The sequence below is a fragment of the Hippocampus bargibanti genome, linkage group LG20, assembly GCF_051943395.1.
Source record: "Hippocampus bargibanti isolate YZ-2025 linkage group LG20, ASM5194339v1, whole genome shotgun sequence".
Taxonomy (NCBI): Eukaryota; Metazoa; Chordata; class Actinopteri; order Syngnathiformes; family Syngnathidae; genus Hippocampus; species Hippocampus bargibanti.
In genome coordinates, this window is record NC_142753.1 from 10,700,604 (window position 1) to 10,722,088 (window position 21,485).

General features: G+C 41.2%; 3 protein-coding genes and 1 long non-coding RNA gene across 9 annotated transcripts in view; 2 read left to right on the forward strand and 2 right to left on the reverse strand.

Moving 5' to 3' along the window:
• LOC148883139 (uncharacterized) overlaps positions 1-18,814 on the reverse strand; it is a 253,706-nt gene extending 234,892 nt beyond the window's left edge. Inside the window, exon 1 of the long non-coding RNA XR_016118637.1 lies at positions 18,397-18,814. This is a non-coding gene — a long non-coding RNA (uncharacterized LOC148883139). The remainder of the gene's footprint in view (positions 1-18,396) is intronic.
• wasf2 (WASP family member 2) lies at positions 1,085-13,559 on the forward strand. 3 transcript variants are annotated; one of them, XM_089023427.1, is made up of 10 exons: positions 1,085-1,220; positions 2,687-2,863; positions 2,943-3,077; positions 4,040-4,193; positions 5,124-5,241; positions 6,469-6,590; positions 7,238-7,375; positions 8,499-8,974; positions 9,803-9,993; positions 13,423-13,559. In XM_089023427.1, exons 2-9 carry the CDS (start codon positions 2,731-2,733, stop codon positions 9,958-9,960), a joined length of 1,434 nt encoding a protein of 477 aa, XP_088879553.1. In that variant the 5' UTR covers positions 1,085-1,220; positions 2,687-2,730; the 3' UTR covers positions 9,961-9,993; positions 13,423-13,559. The 3 variants fall into 3 exon arrangements, with proteins under 3 accessions (XP_088879553.1, XP_088879555.1, XP_088879552.1); XM_089023429.1 differs by lacking the exon at positions 13,423-13,559 and adding an exon at positions 13,294-13,312; XM_089023426.1 differs by lacking the exon at positions 13,423-13,559 and having other exon boundaries at positions 9,803-10,473.
• Positions 13,333-15,849, reverse strand: gpr3 (G protein-coupled receptor 3). The gene is given in 3 exon segments (XM_089023431.1): positions 13,333-14,219; positions 14,222-14,344; positions 15,687-15,849. Coding segments are annotated over 2 exon segments (987 nt in total). The 5' UTR covers positions 14,322-14,344; positions 15,687-15,849.
• On the forward strand, positions 15,928-20,972 carry cd164l2 (CD164 molecule like 2). Of its 4 annotated transcripts, none has more exons than XM_089023435.1 (9): positions 15,928-16,066; positions 16,149-16,211; positions 16,760-17,143; positions 18,126-18,221; positions 18,836-18,922; positions 19,064-19,156; positions 19,450-19,485; positions 19,581-19,734; positions 20,650-20,972. In XM_089023435.1, exons 4-9 carry the CDS (start codon positions 18,137-18,139, stop codon positions 20,663-20,665), a joined length of 471 nt encoding a protein of 156 aa, XP_088879561.1. In that variant the 5' UTR covers positions 15,928-16,066; positions 16,149-16,211; positions 16,760-17,143; positions 18,126-18,136; the 3' UTR covers positions 20,666-20,972. The 4 variants fall into 4 exon arrangements, with proteins under 4 accessions (XP_088879561.1, XP_088879562.1, XP_088879560.1 ...); XM_089023436.1 differs by having other exon boundaries at positions 16,993-17,143; XM_089023434.1 differs by lacking the exons at positions 15,928-16,066; positions 16,149-16,211; positions 16,760-17,143 and adding an exon at positions 17,983-18,034.
• The last annotated feature ends 513 nt before the right edge of the window (positions 20,973-21,485 follow it).

The window sequence follows — 21,485 nt, forward strand, 5'->3', positions numbered from 1 at the left end:
ATTTTAAATAAATACATATATAAAAAGATATATAAATACATGAATAACCATATATACATACATAAATAAATACATAAATAAAATAGATGAAACATATACTGTATATAGTCTTGCTGAATATAATATGAACATTTGAACTCTTCCACTAGTAATTGTTTTAAAACGTGTTTTTATTTTTCAATTCCTCATATATTGTCATGTTTATTCCGTATTGAAAGTTTTTACACTAAATTTGATCACTGAGCACTGACACATACAAAAAAATGCAGCCGGGAACATTCTGTTGTGTCTGTTTTGTTAAATTCTGTGTCGAGCTGACATGCGGCGAGCCCGTTGCTGTCTTTATACGGTCATTTTTTTATACTTGTTGCACATGAGATGAGTCTAACGAATGAAAATGAGTCACATTGTCTGATTTACGGCATTTTTTAGGGTCGGGGCGGGGTCCATGAGTGTTCCATTTTTACATCTTGGTGGGTATTGAAAAAGGCCAAGTTTCAACGATGAATCATGCATCAAGATTGCTGTAGTGACTATTCTGGAATTATTTGCAAGATATAATTAAACCCAGATTTAACATTGTTGAATGTAGCCTCTGAAATTGATATACTGTAGATGTATTTGTGATGTTTTAGGCTGAAATGTGAATAATCTGTATATAAAGAAATGAGGAAGTACGTGGAATGCTCAATAGTTAACATCGTTCCCTTTATGTAAACCTAATGGTATTATTAAAGAGTTTGACTTCTACTGTTGCGTAGTAATTTTAATGTTTATGACTAATAAGTCATTTGTAGATTTAAGTAATTGCGGTGAAACTTCAGTTTGACCTATTTTTTCTCTCCCTTTTCATAGTCGAAAGTCAATCCTTCCATTTCACGAACGCGCTCCAACTCGCCGGAGCGCGCTTTGGAATGTACGCAACCGCCCTCCTTTATTTACGCAAATAGCGTAAAAATGTTGGCCACAAAGTCTCGGTGAAGTTACGTCAGCGTAAGACAGAAGTGTCAACCACCTCTATTCTTGACAGTCAAGTCAGCCAATCAGCTGTCAGGAACACGACCGTTCAGCCAATCACAAACTGGTAAATTCGGGATCTTTCCTTTAGCTCGCTTGACTACTTTCACCGTCCGTGTTCGCTTAACTCACTGTTAACGCTTCCAGTGGAAAACTTCAAATTGGACAAACGAGACAGATAAAGAGGGAGCTTCGCTGTGACGGTAAACCCAAAATAAAGCCACCGAACGGCTTTTTTTTTTTGTCGTGACAAACGAAACGACCGTTTCGATGGTTTTGTTCGAAACAAGAGTTCGTGTCCAAGTCACTTCCTGCTCTTGACAAGCAGGCCAAGAAGCCAAGTTGCATTTTGGCTAATATGAGTTAGCTTCGCTTCGATTGGCGTTCTTCGTACAATTTTTATTTTCAAAATAACGCCGCTAAACTACATGTCGGGGTTGTTCAGAACCCTTCATGAGGTATTTAAAAGTCAGAAATTGTCCAATATGTCATTTCCATCGCGGGGGTAGCAAGTGGGGCGCGGTTAGAGTCCACTTGAAGCAAACATTCGTTCGCTTTTACACCAACTTAAATAACTTATAAAGAATTCCACACACTTGGGAAAAAATACCCCGACCCAAACACACGACAGCCACACGAGGGAATAAAAAAGTTGAATTTGTTCGACAAAAATAAGGTTTACACGTAGACTGTGGGGCCCCATGTAGAACTTATAATTAGGCAACCCAAACGAGGCAAAGGAAGCTGAACTTGAAAGTCACTCGACTGACATGCTGTCATTTATCATTCTTTTGTGGACACGAAAACCAGTGTGATGGATGCATTAATGTACGTTACGTAGGCCAACGCAGTTTTGTCTTGACCCAACACGCTAAATTGCCAGTATTGACTGAATTCACTCTCTTTTCACAGCCACTTTGTTAGTAATGGCTATGCACCTTGAACTGACTTAAGCGATTAATTGCAAAGCCATCAAATCTTGCATGAGAACTGTACATTTTTTTTGTCCTGCATCATTGGCGCATTCACAATTCTTCACCATCGAAACTGGTGATAAGAAGAAACATTGAGTTCTGCTTCTGCTTTACACTGTCTGGCAGAGAGTTTATTTATATAAGCTGACTAAGTCCACCCACAAAAGCTGAAATTGTATTTTTTTTTTTTTTTACAATACATCGATCGAATATCGATATTCTCGGGAGTCGGAAAAAATATCGATATAACCGGACTATCGATATATCAGATCCTGCGACATGTACATTTTCTCCTTGCGTTCATAGAAATAGTATCGTAATAAGCAGTACTATCGATATAACCGATATCGATATAACGAGACTTTACAGTATATGACTATAGTTTTACCCCTTTCAGATGCTTTAAACACATTTCAACTTCGGCTTGTTCAAATTTACTTTTTTTATATTCCCTGTTGCATGTTTTTATTATTTTCCCCTCACGCAGCTCTCCAAACAAGAGCGTCAACGTGCTTTCTTCAGGTTGTTTATCAGTCCCAGTTGAGGAAAATTAACATGTAAAATGAAAAAGGAATTTATGAAACTGATGGCGCCTCGCTCCAAATTTATACATGCACAAAAATAAGCAAAAGAGCTCACATCCAAAGTTAAAAATACATAACTTTATTGATTCTTCCCCCTCTTTTTGTTCTCAGGGTTTGGCCCCCTCTCCATCACTGGCCAAGCCTCCTCCACCGCCATGCCTCTGGTTACCAGGAACATCGAGCCACGATACGTGTGCCGCCAGCCCATTCCGGCGAGCATCCGCAGCGAGCTGGAATGTGTCTCCAACAACAGCCTGGCCGCCGTCATCCGCCACCTCGGCTGTCTCAGTGAGTGCGCTCGCCGCCCGTGTGCCTTGGCGGGAAATCTAAAAGGCATCAATATGAATGACTTTGTATGCGTGGGCAGGCAAGATAGCCGAGGATGTGTTCAATGGGCTGTTGAAGGAGGCTGGAGTCTTTTCCGTCCGGTTGGAGGCGCTCGGGGATCGAGTGGACAATCTGCAGTTAAAAGTCACACAGCTGGACCCCAAAGAAGAAGAGGGTAAATGGCCGAATAGAATGACGACAAAAATATCACTATAAAATACAAAAAAAACATGTTGAATTACTGACATACAGTGATGCCTCAGTTTACAAACGCTCACGAACGTTTCGCTTTACGAACATTAAATTCGCGAGAATATAATCTTGGCATACGGACTAGTTTTCGGCGGATGAACACCAAACCACACGGTCGAACAGCGCCACGGTGGCTGGCAGACTAGTGGTTTGTTATCGAGTGTAGTACTTTTGCTATAATGGGACCTAAAAAGACAGCACCACATGCTCGTGTTAAGCCGAAGAGGACACAAAAGAAAATTACGGTCGAGCAGAAGAAGGAGATCATCGAGAAATACGAACGAGGTGTGCGTTTGTTTGACTTAGCGTCCCGGTATGCTAAGTCCACCATTGCTACGTGTGGCTCAGGGTGTTTCTGTGTTGTTTAACCAACGGTCTCGGGCAATAGAAGAGGTTGAAAAACTTCTGTTTATTTGGATTAACAAAAAGCAGCTAGCAGGGGACAGTGTGAGTGAGGGTATTATCGGCGAGAAAGCATGGCAACTTCACTCGGATATCATCAAGAGGCACCTACAACGACCATCACAAAGGTAAATAAAATGACTATTATACAGTACAGTTTATTTCTTTAATTATAATACAATAGCACATTTATTATACATATGTATATTTTGTGTAATTTTCAGGCTTATTTAGTAGAAAATTATGTTTTATGGGGACCTGGGAACGGATTATTCTCATTTTTAATGGTTTCTTATGGGAAATAAATGTTCAGCAGATGAACTTTTCGCTTTACACACACTTTCTGGGAACTAATTAAGTTAGTGAGCTGAGGTTTCACTGTACTCTGAATTGTTCAGCACTCAATGGGCCAATGCCTTTAATAGAAACGACGACCTGAAAGGATCAAATGGCAACAATGGGGTGCGTGTCTTTGTGGTTTAGTTTCTTTGCAGGCCATTACCACTCGCAAAGCATTCCGCAGCAGCGTGATTCAGGATCAGCAGATGTTCACACGGCCCTCGCTGCCCATGCCCGTGCAAGACACCTACATCACGTGCGACCCCCCTCCGCCTCTCAACTACCTCACCCCATATCGGTATGTCACACTTGACCGGCCTTAAAGGACAACCGACACCATTTTTTTTTGGTTTCCTAACTGACATCAGAAAAACGTTTTATAGCATCTAAAATACCCAAAACACGCAGGCTGATATTTTTAGTCAAATGATAAACACTAATAAAAATGACTTAAAGTGTCCCAAAACTACATCAAAATGAGTTTCAGAAGGTCACGCCCCCTTATTCGTGATGTCACGCCAAGACAATGGCTTCAGATTCGGTGAAGATGCTTTCTTGTTACTCATCCAGTTATGAATATGATTCAAATAGTTCTGCCCCCATTTCAAGCTCAGATAACTCCAGATCCATATAATTTAGGAATTAATGCTCTTTTTTTTTCGAATGAAAAAAGTTTCTAACGTTGTATTGAATGTTTATGTATTCCTAAAACTCAATATTAATAATAATAATAATACATAGTATTTATAAGCGCCTTTCAAAACTCAAGGTCACAGGATGAGTTTTTCCGTGGGTAAGCAGTGGCAGTCACATGCACCAGCGTTCACTCAACCCGGAAGTAACTCAAATAGATAGAAAGCTAGCTAGCTAAGAGATACCTAATGATAATAATAATACATTTCTTTTACAAGCGCTCTTCAATATTCTGTGAGTCCTGCAATTTGAGTGAAAATGACAAAAACCCTGGCACTGGTGTGGACACATTTTTTTGCATATCATCTGCCAGCGAATGAGTTAATGTCAAAATTTAACATGGGAAATTCATTGTCATAAGCAAATTTCAAAATCTGAGTTTTTATTTTGTATTTACATGAAAAAAAAAATCACTGCGAATCTAGAAATGTGTACTTATTTATCACAATATTTTTGTAATGTTATTTTATGTGTTTATTTATGTGTTCATTTAACATCAACATGTTTGTGTGTTCTCTGCCCTAAAATGACACAGAGATGATGGAAGGGAGGCCCTGAAATTTTACACGGATCCCTCCTACTTCTTTGATTTGTGGAAGGAGAAGATGTTGCAAGACACCAAAGACATCATGAAGGAGAAACGAAAGCACAGAGTGAGTGAGACACAACACAACACAGCACAGCACATCCCCGCAATTTGCTTCAAACACCGCCTGCAGTGGCCCTAATTTGACGGCACGGTTCACCAAATAGCTGGAATTTACATCCGCCTTCAAGGAGCCTGTTCAAACTCAGAACTTGTGGAAACAATCTCCCCCCAAAAATCCTTGAAGTACCACCCAAAAAATATATATGTTTCAATTTCCCAGTACCAATCTCATCAAAAAATACATGGCAGCAAAAATTACTTAATTAATTACATAAGAAAGTTACATAAAAAACAATTAACTCATTCGCTGCCATTCCCGAATTTATTCAGCAATTGAAAAGCGTGACGGCGAGCGCCATTCCCGAATTTCGTTCGGATTTTGGTTTTTCTTACGGGGGATGCCGATAAAGCGCTGGTCAGACCTCTGGCAATGTTTTTCCCTTCCACGAGGGGACAGCATTTGCCTTTTGTCCATGTTCCAGCTTCAGCTATTGTTTAAGCGCTATATAAATCAATCTGTATGTATGCATTGTATTTTGTACAGCCGCCCCCATTTCAAGCTCGGATAACTCCAGACCCATATAACTTACAAATTAACTCTTTTTTTTCTGATAAAATAAGTAATAATCTTATGCTGAATTGAATATTTATGTCGTCGTAAAACTCTATTCTGTGTGTTGGAGTGGATGTATTTTTTGGCAGTGAATTAGTTTATACATTACAATTAATAAATACTGTTCCCATTTTTAAATTTGTATAAACAAATCTGATATGATTTTAATTAAATTGTTTACCAGTTAACTTTTTGCACCAATTTAAATTAAGAATATTTACTCCCAAGTTTGTAATTTAGTGGCAGTAAAATTATATTTTGTATTTTTTAACAGTTTCGGATGTAATTACTTTTTTGCTGCCATATATTTTTTTTAAAGATGATATTAGTACTAGGAGACCAATACCTTTTTTAATTCACTCATCAATGTTTTTTCAATTAATTAGTTAATGAATTAATTAATTAAAAAATCAAGTAGCGCATATGCAAAAACCCCTCAATGACATTTTCAAACTACACATTTTTAACAATTATTTCACTGCAGTACAACTTTTAAGTTCAGCTGTATTTAATTTTAAAATGCAATCCATTTTTTCAAACTGCTTAGCTAACAAAGAAGAAAAAATATTTCTGCAACATATCCGATTACTGATTAAATCCTTAAACTGTGTCGAGCAGAAGGAGAAGAAAGACCACCTGAACCAGCGGACCCTCAACCCGCGTAAGATCAAAACCAGGAAGGAGGAATGGGAACGCCGCAAGATGGGCGAAGAATTTGTGGTACCCAAGAACGAGATGATGTAAGTGGAAATGACACTCATTAGCACATTTGTCTTATCGGTCCATCTAAACACAAATAAGCGCAGCCATTTTGCTTGATTACCCCCCCCCCCCCACACACACACTCCCCACCCTTTCCTGACCATGTGACCACCACAATCACGAGGTGGAGGATTAGGGTGCATTTTGGAGGGTCGTGTCCTGTTTGGTCAACTTGTTTTGAACAGACGGACAAAAAAGGAATGAGACGTTATGGTCTTTTATTTTTTTTTTTCATAACCATGGCCGTCATTATTATCCTCAAATTAATGGCCCCTGGCCATTAAATGTGGCATTTAAAGTGCTTAAAAATGGAATAAACAAGTCTGTGTTTTTTTTTTGAACGTAGTCTGATACAATGTAGTTGGAATTAAGTGCGCATTTTTGCCATTTAATTTGCTGTGGTTTAAGCGTGATTTTTTTTTTTTTTAGGACGCTGATGAGATTTTTTGGGGTGACTCAATGTGTTTTAAAAAAAATACAGAATTATTTTGGGATGGAAAAAAAAAAATACATTCCTCAGAGGTGATAAGAGAAAAGGTCAAGAGGGGGGGTTATCATGCTGATAAAGACGGTCAAAAAAAATCTGATTTCTTTGGTAGACACAATTGAATGTGTTGCATTCTAGGAGCTCCTTGGAGGGTCTGAATGGCAGTCTGGGATCTGGCGACGAGGGCTTGGATCTAAGCACAAACTCCTACGCGTACGACGCGCTCCCGCCGCCCGGCCCCGATGACTTTCTGCCTCCGCCGCCCCCCGACATGTCGTAAGTTGAACGACTGAAGTTTCATTTAGGTTCACCAAAGCCATTTTGAATAGGAGCGGGTTTAACCCGAGTTGGAAAGTATTTCGTTCATTCTGAAGACACGAAAGTCAGGTGTGCTTTATTGCAAGAAATGTGTTTGTTTGTTTTTTTTTTTGTATGGATTGGACATGCCCAAAATACAGAAATTATTTTTCCCGGATGGAAAAAAAATACAGACCGTACGAACAAGATGCATTCCAAGCGGTGGTTCATAAGGTGAATTTGGTCGTAAGTTGCTTCACTGCTATATTTTGTATGGAATGTTTGTTGCAGTCAAACACTGAGTGGTGATTCATAAGGTGAATTTGGTCGTAAGTTGCTTCACTGCTATATTTTGTATGGAATGTTTGTTGCAGTCAAACACTGAGTGGTGATTCATAAGGTGAATTTGGTCGTAAGTTGCTTCACTGCTATATTTTGTATGGAATGTTTGTTGCAGTCAAGCACTGAGTGGTGATTCATAAGGTGAATTTGGTCGTAAGTTGCTTCACTGCTATATTTTGTATGGAATGTTTGTTGAAGTCAAACACTGAGCGGTGGTTCATAAGGTGAATTTGGTCATAAGTTGCTTCACTGCTATATTTTGTATGGAATGTTTGTTGCAGTCAAACACTGAGCGGTGGTTCATAAGGTGAATTTGGTCGTAAGTTGCTTCACTGCAATATTTTGTATGGAATGTTTGTTGAAGTCAAAAACTGAGCGGTAGTTCATAAGGTGAATTTGGTCGTAAGTTGCTTCACTGCTATGTGTGTTTAAGTCAAACACTGAACATTCGTAAAATAAATTCACATCTATTGTAGTACGAAGACAAATATCCTTGGGTAAGCCATGACCGAAGCTGCTGGCCCGTAATTACTGAATTATGGGCCAGCAGCTGTGACTTTTTGTTATGCATCGCATTGTCCTGGACTGTCAACTGGGAAGAGGGATTTCCTCCCTACCCACATACTCAACGCAGCCAATCGCAAGCGAGCTCAGCTGGAATGAGGCGTGCAATCCAAAATGTAACTTCTAGCATCTCTGTCCAAACATTTTTCGACATTCTGTACCTGCAAAAATCTTGACAAGATATTGTCGTGTTTAGGTACGGCGACACCGGCAACCAGAAGCGCGTCAGCATCCTCAGCCCCAACCACCCGCCGCCAGCTCCTCCCATGGCCTCCCCTCCATCCAACTCTCGCCCCCACCTCTCCCCACCCCCCGCCCCTCCTCCCCCACCCCCGCTGTCTGGTTTCGGGTCACCCCCGCCACCCGTCGGCTTCGACGGCCCTCCCGCGCCTCCCCCGCTCTCTCCCTTGGGCGCCTTCTTTTCGCCGCCCGCCCCGTCCACCGGCATGTCCGGCATGGGCCCTCCTCCGCCGCCCCCGATGGCCGCTGGTGGGGGCCCTCCTCCCCCTCCGCCGCCACCCCCGCCTCCTGGACCTCCGCCGCCGTCTTTTAACGCTCCTGCCGCCCCTCCTCCTCCCACGGTTGCGCCGGTGGCGGCCAGCGCCACACCCAAACATCAGCCCGCCCCCGAGAGCGACGCCCGCAGTGATCTGCTGCAGGCCATCAGACAAGGTAAGGCGCAAACACGTCCTCACCTCTGATTGGTTAAAAAAAAAAACAGGGTTAGATTTTAAATGATAAAACGAGTTTTCCCCAAATATCGTAGATATTGTACCGGTAGATAGGTAGACAAATAGATCTCTGTCTGTCTGTCTGTCACATATAGATCTGTCTGTCTATCACATAGATCTATTTGTCTGTCTGTCTATATCTGTTTATCTCTATCTGTCTATGTCTATATTTATCTATCTCTGTCTGTCTTTTCTCTGACAGACAGACAGACAGACAGACAAAGATAGAGATAGACAGACAGCTATCTCTAACTTTCTATCTATCTTTGTCTATCTGTGCCTGTGTATCTGTCTGTCTATCAGATGTCTGTCTGTCTATCAGATGTCTGTCTGTCTATCCATCTGTCTATCTATATCTATCTCTAGGTATATTTTTACTTCTTTGAAGCAACTAAATATAAAACTACATGATAATAAAAAAGTTATTCCTTTTTTAATTTTTTTCTTAGTCTTATGAACTTAGAAATTGTTTTATTTATATTTTTGTATATTTGTTTATTTATATATTTATATTTCTAACTGACAATATTTGGTGCAAATATTGGATGTAATATCAAGAGGAATATGTTTCTTTGTTTTTTTATATAAATATAGATTTTAGTATTTTCAATGTAGGATTTTTAATTTTAGATGAGGTGTATTTTGCAAGATGATAGGTAGTTTTGTCTCTAATTAATATTAGAGACAAAGTAGAGAGTCTCTAATTAATATTAGAAGAGTGAAATCGAAATGTGTCCCAAAATCCCTAAATGTCAATGTTATTGTCCAGGCTTCAACCTGCGCAAGGTGGAGGCCCAACGTGAGCAGGAGAAGCAAAATCACTTTGGCAACGACGTGGCCGCCATCTTGTCGCGCCGCATCGCCGTGGAGTGCAGCGACAGCGAGGACGACTCATCCGAGTTCGATGACGACGAGTGGTCCGAATGATGCTGCCTTGCTCCCCACCGCCTTTACCTTCAGGTTAGCACAGAAGAGGAAAAAAAAGTCCACACAGTCTCAAATCACATTCCTTCACTTTGTTTGTATTTATCTCATTGATTTTTCATTCCTGCCTTAATGGCGGTGCGTTCTTTCTAATCAACACGTTGTCTTTAAGAATCTACCCGTCCCCTTTGTTTTTGTTTGGCAAATTATTTTAAGTGTTATATTATACAGCAGTTTTAAACGCGACACAAAGGGGCTGCGTGACTTGACATGCAAATTGGCCAAGTGACCAAATGGTGGGGACCACATGATTCTGCAGTGCCTTTATTTTTCATATTTCAATTTTGTGTCTCTTCTATTCATATGCGACTCGCTTTTTCAAAGGGATGATGTAGTTTTCATTTATTCACGTTCCCAAAGACTGTTTAAAACACAAAAAATTATCCGGGTTAAAAAAAAAAAAATATATATATATATACATATATAAATATATACAAGAATAAATTTTGAATTTATTCCCATGTTTCATGTTTTGATCTCTAACTCGCCATTTCCGGGGTCATTTTGAAGTAGTTTCGGGACACTTTAAGTCATTTTTATTGGTGTTTTGCATTTGACTAAAAATATCAGCCTGCGTGTTTTGGGTATTTTAGATGCTATAAAACGTTTTTCTGATGTCAGTTAGGAAACAAAAAAATGGTGTCGGTTGTCCTTTAAATATTTTTGGAAGAAAATATCACCATCATTTCAATCCAGCTGCAATAATGCAACCTGAGCACTTCCGCGCTTGCTAAAAGATGAAGAAAAAAAATGCTAACATCATTCAGTAGGGAAAAAGAAAACATTTATTATACATCAGTATAAAATATTTATTTGACAAAAACATTGTGCAACACACTGTCCCAATGGCTCAAAAAGTGCCTTGAAAAGAGAGGGTGGGGGAACATGTGCAAAATAGAATCTGAGTCCATCGGGAACATTGGCACATACAATTCAAGTACATTATATTATTATTGGTATTAGTCAGCCTTTGGATTCAATGATCATTAATTAATTCAACCCCCCCCCCCTCCCCATTGCCGCACACGTGTCATTTTTAAATCCGCTTTTCTTCACGAGCGGCGGATTGTTTTGACTCGGCAGGATCCTGCCCGTCGTGGCTACAATAAGGGCGGTCTAGGCAAGAATCAAAAAACAAGTCTGGTGGTAGTGGGAGTTGGTCCAAAATGGCCGCTGGCCAGGACAGTTCAGAATGTTCTGATGAGGACGATGAGGGTGGGAGGACTTTGTGTGCTGGTTCAAAAAAAAAAAAAAAAAAAAAGTGCTGCATTCATGTGGGAGGGTGGCGTGAAATATTTGACGCTCCAAGTGTTACTTTGTGTTTTGCGGCATGTCTGGCATAGATTGTGGTGTTTTGGTGGAGATTCCCCTTTTAACAAAAGGTCACCCCATTCCTATTTCATTCCTCCCCTAATTTATAATAATAATACATTTCATTTCTAAGCGCCTTTCAAAACTCTTTCTGTGGGTGAGCAGTGGCAGCCACACGCGCCAGCGTTCACTCAACCTCAAAGTAACTCAAATAGATAGAAAGCTAGCTAGCTAATGGATAGAAAGATAGCGAGCTAATAGATAGCTTGCTAGATCACTATTAAGCTAATAGATAGCCAGCTAGATAGCAGGCCAGCTAAACAGCTAATAGATAGCTAGCTAGAGAGCCATTCGATAGCTAGCTAGAGAGCCATTAGATAGCCAGCCAGCTAGATAGCCGTTCGATAGCCTGCCAACTAGACAGCTAATAGACAGATAATAGATAGCGTTCACTCAACCCTGAAGTAACTCAAATCGATAGAAAGCTAGCTAGCTTATAGATAGAAAGCTCGCTAATAGATAGCCAGCCAGCTAAACAGCTAATAGATAGCTGGCCAGATAGCTAGCTACATAGCGAATAGATAGATAGATATAGCCAGCTAATAGATAGCAAATAGCTAGCTGGCCAGCTAGCTAGATAGCCATTAGATAATAATAATGATAATAATTGACTCTTATGTTTATCATAAATGTATTCAGTTTAAACAATGTGGATGTCTTCCAAGACCAAGCAATGCTTATTTACAGGGAGGGTGGGGGTAACCAACCTGTGCATAGGTCTGAATTTTATCATAAGAAAAACAACACGGCAGCAAAATCCTTCATTGACACCCAACAAAAAAAAAAAGATGGCTTTTCCTTGACTAATTTTTCATTCCTCGGGGTATGAAAGAAGTCAACAAGTCTCTGGATTTGGTGTTTTCAGTCATCGGATTTGGCTGGGTGGAAAATACCACCAGCATGTGAGTTGTTGTTGCCTGGCGGATTTCAGTCAAAGAGTCTAAATTAACAATGCCGCCGATTGAATTAATTGTTCCACAAAACCTTTCTTGAATAATCCAGCTAGGAGAAGAGAAAATGGAAGAAAAGTGCACTTTTTATTTTATTATTATTTTTTTGTGTAGGGGGGGGGGATCTGCCTGTCTTTAGTGAGGTAAACATTCCCAATACGGCACAGTAACAGGTAGCTGTGGCATGTTACCTTCCAAAATTTACCGTATTTTCTGCAATATAAGGTACACCTAAACAAATAGTTTTTCAAAAGCTGACCATACACCTCATAATGCGGTGCACCTGATGTATGAAAAATGTTTTAAAATGTGTCATTTGTTGAAGGTGTCCCTTATAATGCGGTGCACCTTATGCATGGAAAATGTTTTAAAATATGTGATTCGTTGGAGGTGCTTCTTATAATGTGGTGCGCCTTATGAATGGATTTTTTTTAAAGATATGTCATTCATTGAAGGTGTCCCTTATAATGCGGTGCACCTTGTGAATGGAAAATGTCTGAAAATATGTCATTCATTGGAGGTGCCTCTTATAATGCGGTGCGCCTTATGCATGGAAAATGTTTTAAAATGTGTCATTCGCTGAAGGTGTCTCTTATAATGCGGTGCGCCTTGTGTATGGAAAATATTTTAAAATATGTCATTCATTGGAGGTGTCTCTTATAATGCGGTGCGCCTGATGTATGGAAACATTTTTTGAAAATGTAATTCATTGAAGGTGCGTCTTATATTCCAGAAAATACAGTCATTTATTTTTCCCAAAGATGCATATTTTTTTTTATTTTAATTTTAACCTTATTTTAAATGTTTACCCTGCCTCCTCACATGAAAAATGTTCTCCTTCTCAGATCAACCACTTTCATGAACCCGAGAAGTCTGAATCTCCTCACCCCAAAGTGGGGGAGTTTTTCTCCCTCAGATTCTGCATTTATTTTTTATTTATTTTTTTTGTCCTCAGATGTCTGATTGTGTCCTAAGCGTTCGACGCCAGGGTTAGCTACACATCCACGGGGCAGTGCAATTGCGCGGTGTTCCTGCGCGGGCAGCATGCATGCAGCAGAACCTTGCGTATGTCTTTGTTCCTCAGGCTGTAGAGCAGCGGGTTGAGCAAGGAGCTAAAGGTGGCGGGCACCAACGTGGCGTAGGTGTAAAGCGGCGGACTGGACGCGTCGCCCAGCAACCCCCACAACGAAAAAGGCATCCAACAGCCCACGAAGACTCCCAGAACCAGCACCAAACGGGAAAAACCCCGCCCCCCGCCGTGTTTGTCGCCGAAAGATTGGCTGGAAGGCAGGAAGTGCCTCTGAGTGGCGATGGCGTGGGCGTGGCGGCGCGCCACCCGGCAGATGCCGGCGTACAGCTGAAGGGTGACCACGACCACCACCAGAAAGCCGCCGCACAGCAGCGACAGGTACGTCCTCGTGAGGGGGGGCGCCACTGAGCACGAAGCGCGCTCGTCCAGGCAGTTCCACCCCAGGGCGGGACCCGCCCCCATGGCGCAGGCGCCCGCCCACACCAGAAGCAGCAATAAGGCGGCGCGCCGGCGAGATCGTCCCGACCCGTATGTGAGGGCGTGGCTTAGCGAGAGGTAGCGGTCCAGCGCCACGCCCATCAGGCTGCACAGCGAGGCGCTCGACGAAGTCACCAGAAGCCCCGACGTCACCAGTTGGGACCAATCGCTGGGCGCCAGGCAGAACAGGAACAGGAAGTGAGCCACCAGGGCCACGCCCGCCAGGAGGTCGGCCAACCCCAAGCTGGCCAGAAGCAGGAAGACGGGCGCGCGCAAAGACGGCGTGGCGAGGATGGTCGTGACCACCAGGGCGTTTTCGGCGGTGATGACGCTTCCCGAAATGCACAAGGCCACGCCCCACGCCGTCAGGGCTGAGTTTCCTGAACAGGTGCGTCGTCGCCTTGGTGCTCCGATGCCAGGAAGGCGTCCGTGCCCGAAGACTCCTCCCATCGCAGCTCCGACGCGTTCAGTCTCATGACTGTCAGACCGCCACTCAAACCTGGCCAAATAAAAAGTACTTTTACTTTCATTTACATTCTAGTTACTCTTCATGTTGTTTGTGTGTATATGTATATATATCTATAGATATAGATATAGATGTGTGTGTGTGTGTATATATATGTATATATATATATATATATATATATATATATTATACACACACATATCCGTGTATATATATATATATATACACACGTGTGTGTGTGTGTATATACTGTGTATATATATATATATATATATATATATATATGTGTGTGTGCGTGTATATATACTGTATACATATATGTATATATACTGTATGTATGTATATATACTGTATGTATATGTATGTGTATATATATGTACAGTATATGTATATATGCATATATGTATGTGTGTGTGTGTGTGCGCGTGTATATTTATGTATGTTTATAAGCGTGTACGTGTATATGCATGTACACGTATATACGTGTTCATGCATGTATGTGTATATATGTACAGTATATATATGTATGCGGCAAGGTATGAATGAAAGTAAGAGGAAAGGAAATGGAAGAAGTAGAAAAACAAAATACAGAACCTCGAGTGGCTGCCTTTACAACAGCTCCTCTATTTTGTTTTTGCTGCTGTGAAATGTAGATTTTTTTTCCCATTGTGAGACAAATAAAGGCCTCTGTAATCTAATCTAAAAAATAATATATGAATATATTTATTAGAGTATTTATATTTAATACATCAATATATTTGTTTATTATCTCCCTTATATATTCTAAAAACCAATACTGGCAACCAAAGTCTTATATCAATAATGACGCTAATTTTGAGGTGCCACACCCCCCCCCCCCCCCAAAAAAAAAAACCCCAATCCTCAAATAATTTTTCATAATTTTCCCTACAAGCAAAATCCCAGCCGCCTTTGAAACTGCATATCCAGTCCAAACACGTGTTATGGCTCGTGTGATGAAGTGCTGTGGGATTATTGCCCCCTCCCACAAATGTTCAGACACAGTGTTTGGCCCATGGACGCGCGCAACATTCCAACGGACTGCCAATTAGGTCGATCTTGCAAACTCGGTTATAGTGCAAATAAAAATCATCCATTGATTATGATTATATTATTATGAAGTTCAAATTTTGGGGGTGATGGCGTCATGACAGGATGGGAGGGGGGGGGGTTATTGCACTCCTTGTTGTGTAATCTGTGCACCACTGAGGATGAGCATACGATCCATAATAAATATATATGTTGATAGATAGATCTACACGTGTGTATATAAACATAATATATGTCATAAAATGTGTATCAATATGAATAAATATCAATATATTATATATATAGACATATAATATTAATAATTTACCTCTTGGGAAAAAAATCCTCTTGTTGACGTTTCTAATGTAAAGATCCAATAGGTTGCAATGAGGCCGACTCCCTTTTTCCTCTCTGTCCGGATTTCGTGCACTTCCGGTCGGGGAGATCCTCTCGGTGGTCCCGCTCCGTTCCAGCTGGAGGAAAATCTCTCCTCCTCGTTGTGCTTTGCTCCAAAGCAAGGAATGGATGCTGAAGCTTCGCTCGCACTGTCCACAATGACTTGTGACGTCACAGCCAGGCCAAGCCGACCAATCGGAAGGCGAGGATGCGGGAAGAGGGGGTGGGGGAGTATATGTGGAGTAATTTCATTCAGAAAAATGCGGCATCGACCAAGACACGCCCACTGCGCCATTGTTGTGCTTCTTTTTGGTAAGTCATGTCTACGCATGTAAAGTATCTTTCCTCTAATTGAGACCACCCCCTCCTCACCCCCCCCCTTTTTTTGTCCTAGTACTGTCCACGGTCCTGAAACGCAATCATGACTCACGGGTGCATTCAACGGCCACTTCATTAGGTACGCCTAAATCCACCTCGAGACATTTTTATTTACGGTGATAAAAACAATGACGTATTTGCATTTTATTTTGATAATTATTTCAATAGAATGAGACTCAAAAAATATTAACTATGACAACATTTAAATCAGTTTTAATAATATATGTCATATGTTAGCTATCTGTTAGCAAGCTTTCTATCTATTTGAGTTACTTCCGGGTTGAGTGAAATCTGGCGCGTGTGGCTGCCGCTGCTCACCCACAGAAAAATATCTCCTGTGACTGTAAAGTGACCTTGAGAGTTTTGAAAATCGCTTATAAATGAAAGTATTATTATTATTATTATAAAAGCGGTTTTGGATAATGAATGGATGATGAGATCCAAGTGTTCCTAATGAAGTGACAGTGGTAGTTATGCAACATATCCGAAAATCACCTGTTTTTCTCCCCTACCCGTAAATTGTACTTTTGCTTCCCTCTAGCGTGCTTAACACGTGCAGGGAAAAAATCCCGTGAATGCAGCATTCTCATTTATGAATGTATGAATTGTATTTTATTATAATTGTAGTCCAAGGTCACGCAACAGATATAAAAGTGCAGAAAGGCTTCCCCCGACTTGACGGGCGAGCGTGGGTATCCGCATCACCACAAGGGGCGGGGCGTAAAAGGGAATCACGACCATATAAGGACAATTCCTGCTGTTTGGGTGACGTCATCGACGCGTTACTTCCTCAATTACCTTCATTCGCCTTGTGTAATGGCTTGTGAATGGATTTTATTCCCCCAATGTGGTTGTGACAGAAGTAGGAGGTGGTGTTGGTGACACCAAAAAAAAATGAAACACCTGAGTCTGCAAGTGTGAGATATGGATGAGTCACTGCAACGGGAGAATTAATCACCCACCAAACAAGCTGAAACCACCTGGCTTTGGAGCATCAACGTACTCCATCAGGTATAGCTTTTTTCCTCCACACTTAAAGGACAACCGACACCATTCCTAACTGACATCAGAAAAACATTTTATAGCATCTAAAATACACAAAACACGCAGGCTGATATTTTTAGTCAAATGCAAAACACCAATAAAAATGACTTAAAGTGTCCCAAAATTACTTCAAAATGACTCCGGAAATGGCGAGTTTCAGAAGGGCCCGCCCCCTTGTTCGTGACGTCACGGCAGGACGTCTTGCCTTGCTCTCGAATCAAAACAATGGCTTCAGATTCGGAGAAGATGCTTTCTCTTTACTCATCCAGTTATGAATATGATTCAATCATCTTCATCACAAACATTATTACATTCATTCTTCAGCACTTGCTGTACCCTCTTTGTGACATGAAGCAGTTCTGGATGAAAGAGGATCAAAGTGTCCTTTTCAGCAGTGGATCATGGACATCATGGTGGAATGTGCACGTCTACTACAAGCTAAATGTTGAAAGCAAAGTAGCATCCATTGACGAAAAGAGATTGTCTTGCATCTTCTGCCCCACGTAAATCCGCTTCAATTCCAAGCCGCGACAGTTCCACATGACTCTTATTGTGCTTTACATGGGATAATTTGAAATGTTGGTTGGGACTTGAGCATGCGTCATGGAATTTCACAAGTTTGATTTGCTTTCGCGGGCCGAATAAAATGATGTGGTGGGCCAGATTTGGCCCTCGGGCCTTGACTTTGACACCTGTGTTTACTGATAAAGCCATGTGTGCGCTCCGTTCCTTTAACCTTAGGTGGATCCCGATATAGTTGCCTAGCGACCAAATTTGGATCACATTACACACACACATACACACTCTTTCCATTCTCTTGTTGCCATTGTCATATCGCTCTTCAGCAGTCAGCCTCCTGTAGGACTTTATTTTTATTTGATTTTGTTGTTGTTTTTATGATCATTTTTTTGAAAATTTAGTTTGTGTTATTCTCTGTTTGTCACTATAGTTTGTCCCGGAATGCAGATTCTGCCCATGAAGATGATGTTCTCCTCGCTGCTGTTTCTGCTGCTGGCAACAACGTCCAGCGTGCACTCCCAAGGGGGTAAACAATTCTTATTCTGACTTTTTGACGGTTGATGGAGAATAAGAATTGATCATATTTAAAAGTTTCATGTTGTTATATGCTTAGCCAACATGTGAGACTCGAATACACAATTGAAGCACAGACAACCTGGGGTCAATCTGAGGTCAACAGACACAGCAAGTTAAACTGTCACCTTCATCTAGGAGATCTGGTCTTGGACAGAATTTAGGACTTGGGAAACTCCTTTATCACCGAAGCAATTTACGACTTGAAACTCCTTCACAGGAAGAGCCCATTAGCCAGGTTACAAGTTTATCAGTTCATGGAAGAGACAATGTTTTATTGCTTACAGCTGTTTGCGCTTAGAACATCCAGGGTCGTGGTATTCTAATCAAGAAAACCACGTTTTACTAACGTATCACTTAAATTTGCATATTCGCTCAATAAATAGCTTGGCAGAGGGCTGTAGAACTCAGACGTCTGTCATGAATGGCTACGTCTCCTGCAGGCAGTAAAAGACAATCTTTCTGGGTCCGAGCCTTCGTCCACAGTGTCCGATTGAACATCTCTGACAGCGGTCTATCCATCAACTGTTGCTTCCATTTATTGACATCTCTTGTCCGTCCTTTAAGATTGTCGTCAAGCTCAGTCATGTGACCTCTGCGTTGGCAACTCCATGCTCAACCTAACCGGCTGCGTATGGAGGTTGTGTCCTGATGGTAAAAAACTCAAACGTCATTGACAATAATTCTTCTGTGGCGGCTAGCGTAACGTGAGCTGCCGTGCTTTGTCGCTTGTGAATTATTCAGCATTCCACACACACACACACACAAACGTTGAAGTCATCTTGTTACTCTCAGGTAACGATACTGGTGTGTGCGTGACGGATGAGGGCAACGCGGCCGATAACTCCAGGAACTGCAGTTGGACCAGGGTGTCAGAGCTTTGCACGGGTACGAATTGTCATCTTTATCTCGGAGATCTGGCCTTTGACAGAATTTACGACTTGGGAAACTCTTTACCACCGAAGCAATTTACGACTTGAAACTCCTTCACAGGAAGAGCTCATTAGACAGGTTACAAATGTATCAGTTCATGGAAGAGACAATGTTTTATTGCTTACAGCTGTTCGCGCTTGGCAGAGGGCTGCAGAATTCAGGCGTCTGTCATGAATGGCTACGTCTCCTGCCGGCAGTAAAGAAAAGTAAATGACGCATACAGACTTATGTTTTTTTTTTTTTTGCAGTGGTGGAGACAGTGGCCGAAGGAGGCGGTGACTCAGGTAAATGGAGTTTGCATCCTGCCATCCCCCCACTCTTGCGTATAGCCCTGCCTTATTTGCATAATAGCAATAAGCCCATCTGTAATATTTCCCAGAAGCGGGCGGCAAAGCGCCACCCCAGCTTTCAACTGCCCGCTTCAACTTGTCCAGCTTCATCGGCGGCGTGGTGCTGGTCCTCTGCTTGCAGGCCGGCGGTGTCCTCGTTATGCGCTTCCTCAAATCCAAAGAGCAAAGTGACTACAACCCCATGTGAGACATCACAACATATACTTGTGTCTATTTTCTGTTAGCCAAAAATGGTGATTTAGTGAGATAAACATATTGTAATACAATTCAGAGTGAAAAAAAATGTAAATTGAATGCAACAACTACTCTTGAACATTAATATATGAACAACACTACCTAGCTAGCTATCTATTTGCTATCTATTAGCTGTCTAACTAGCTAGCTAGCTATTAGTCATCTATTAGCTAGCTAGCTAACTTGATCTATTTGAGTTATTCCCAGTTAAACTGGGTCACCGTTGTTGGCTACCTAGCTAGCTATCTATTCGCTATATATTAGCTCTCTAACTAGCTATCCAGCTAGATATCTATTAGTCATCTATTAGCTAGCTAGCTAACTTGATCTATTTGAGTTATTCTCTGTTAAACGGGGTCACCGTTGCTGGCTACCTAGCTAGCTATCTATTTACTATCTATTAGCTCTCTAACTAGCTAGATATCTATGAGTCATCTATTAGCTAGCTAGCTAACTTGATCTATTTGAGTTATTCCCAGTTAATCTGGGTCACCGTTGCTAGCTATCTATTTGCTATCTATTTTTTGTCTAACAAGCTATCTAGCTAGCTATCTATTAGTCATCTATTAGCTAGCTAGCTAATTTGATCTATTTGAGTTATTCCCGGTTAAACTGTATCACCGTTGTTGGCTACCTAGCTAGCTATCTATTCGCTATATATTAGCTCTCTAACTAGCTATCTAGCTAGATATCTATTAGTCATATATTAGCTAGCTAGCTAGCTTGATCTATTTGAGTTATTTCCGGTTGAATGGGGTCACCGTTGCTGGAGAGTAAAAGAGTTTTAAAAAAAAGTGTCCCAATACTTTTGTTTCTATGATATTCAATTTGCATCATCCGCTTGCTTGCGTCGTCCGTCCGCAGAGAGCAGCCTCAGTGAGGTGAGCGAGAAGGACGAAAGGAAGCGTGACTCACGGGATGATGACGACAAGACATTTTTGACGACTGGTCGCCACGATTTCCCCCACCCCCTCCCTCTTCAAGTAGGACTTAAATCAAATCACATCTCCTCAACATCTTATCACTAGTGTGTATTTTTGTGGTGAGTTGTGTTTCGAGAGGATTTTTTTCCCCCTTGTAGATACACTCGACATGAAGAACTCTCATGTGTACTAACATGCTAATCGTGACATTGGTGGATTGTTTGTTTTTGTGTCATTATTGAAATAAAGTCAGGAGATGCACGATGAACTTTCCGCTTCCCTTTTTTTTAGGCTGCATAATGCAAACAGGAGAAGTTGCTTGTGAATAATATGAGTTGGCTAGCGAACTTTTCGGTTTACGAACGTTAAATTTATGAAAATGTAACCTTGGCATATGAACTATTTTTCGGGATATACACGGAGCTGCCACAATGAGTGATGTGTCGTTCGCAAACGAGCCTGTTCTCCTATCAAGAAAATGGCAGCCGACTTGTTTTTGTCCTCTATTCCCCGCCCCCAGTCTTCAGTTAAAGCCACATAATCATTACAATACAGTAGCACATTTATTATACATAAAATAAGGTATATTTTGTGTAATTTTATAGTTAATTTAGTAGAAAATCATGTTTTATGGGGACCTGGGAACGGATTAGTCTCATTTTAATGGTTTCCGATGGGAAATTAATTTTTGGGATACACACTTTTTGCCTTACACACTCTGTCTGGGAACCAATTAAATTCGTAAGCCAAGGTATCACTGTAGTTTACTGCAAGATC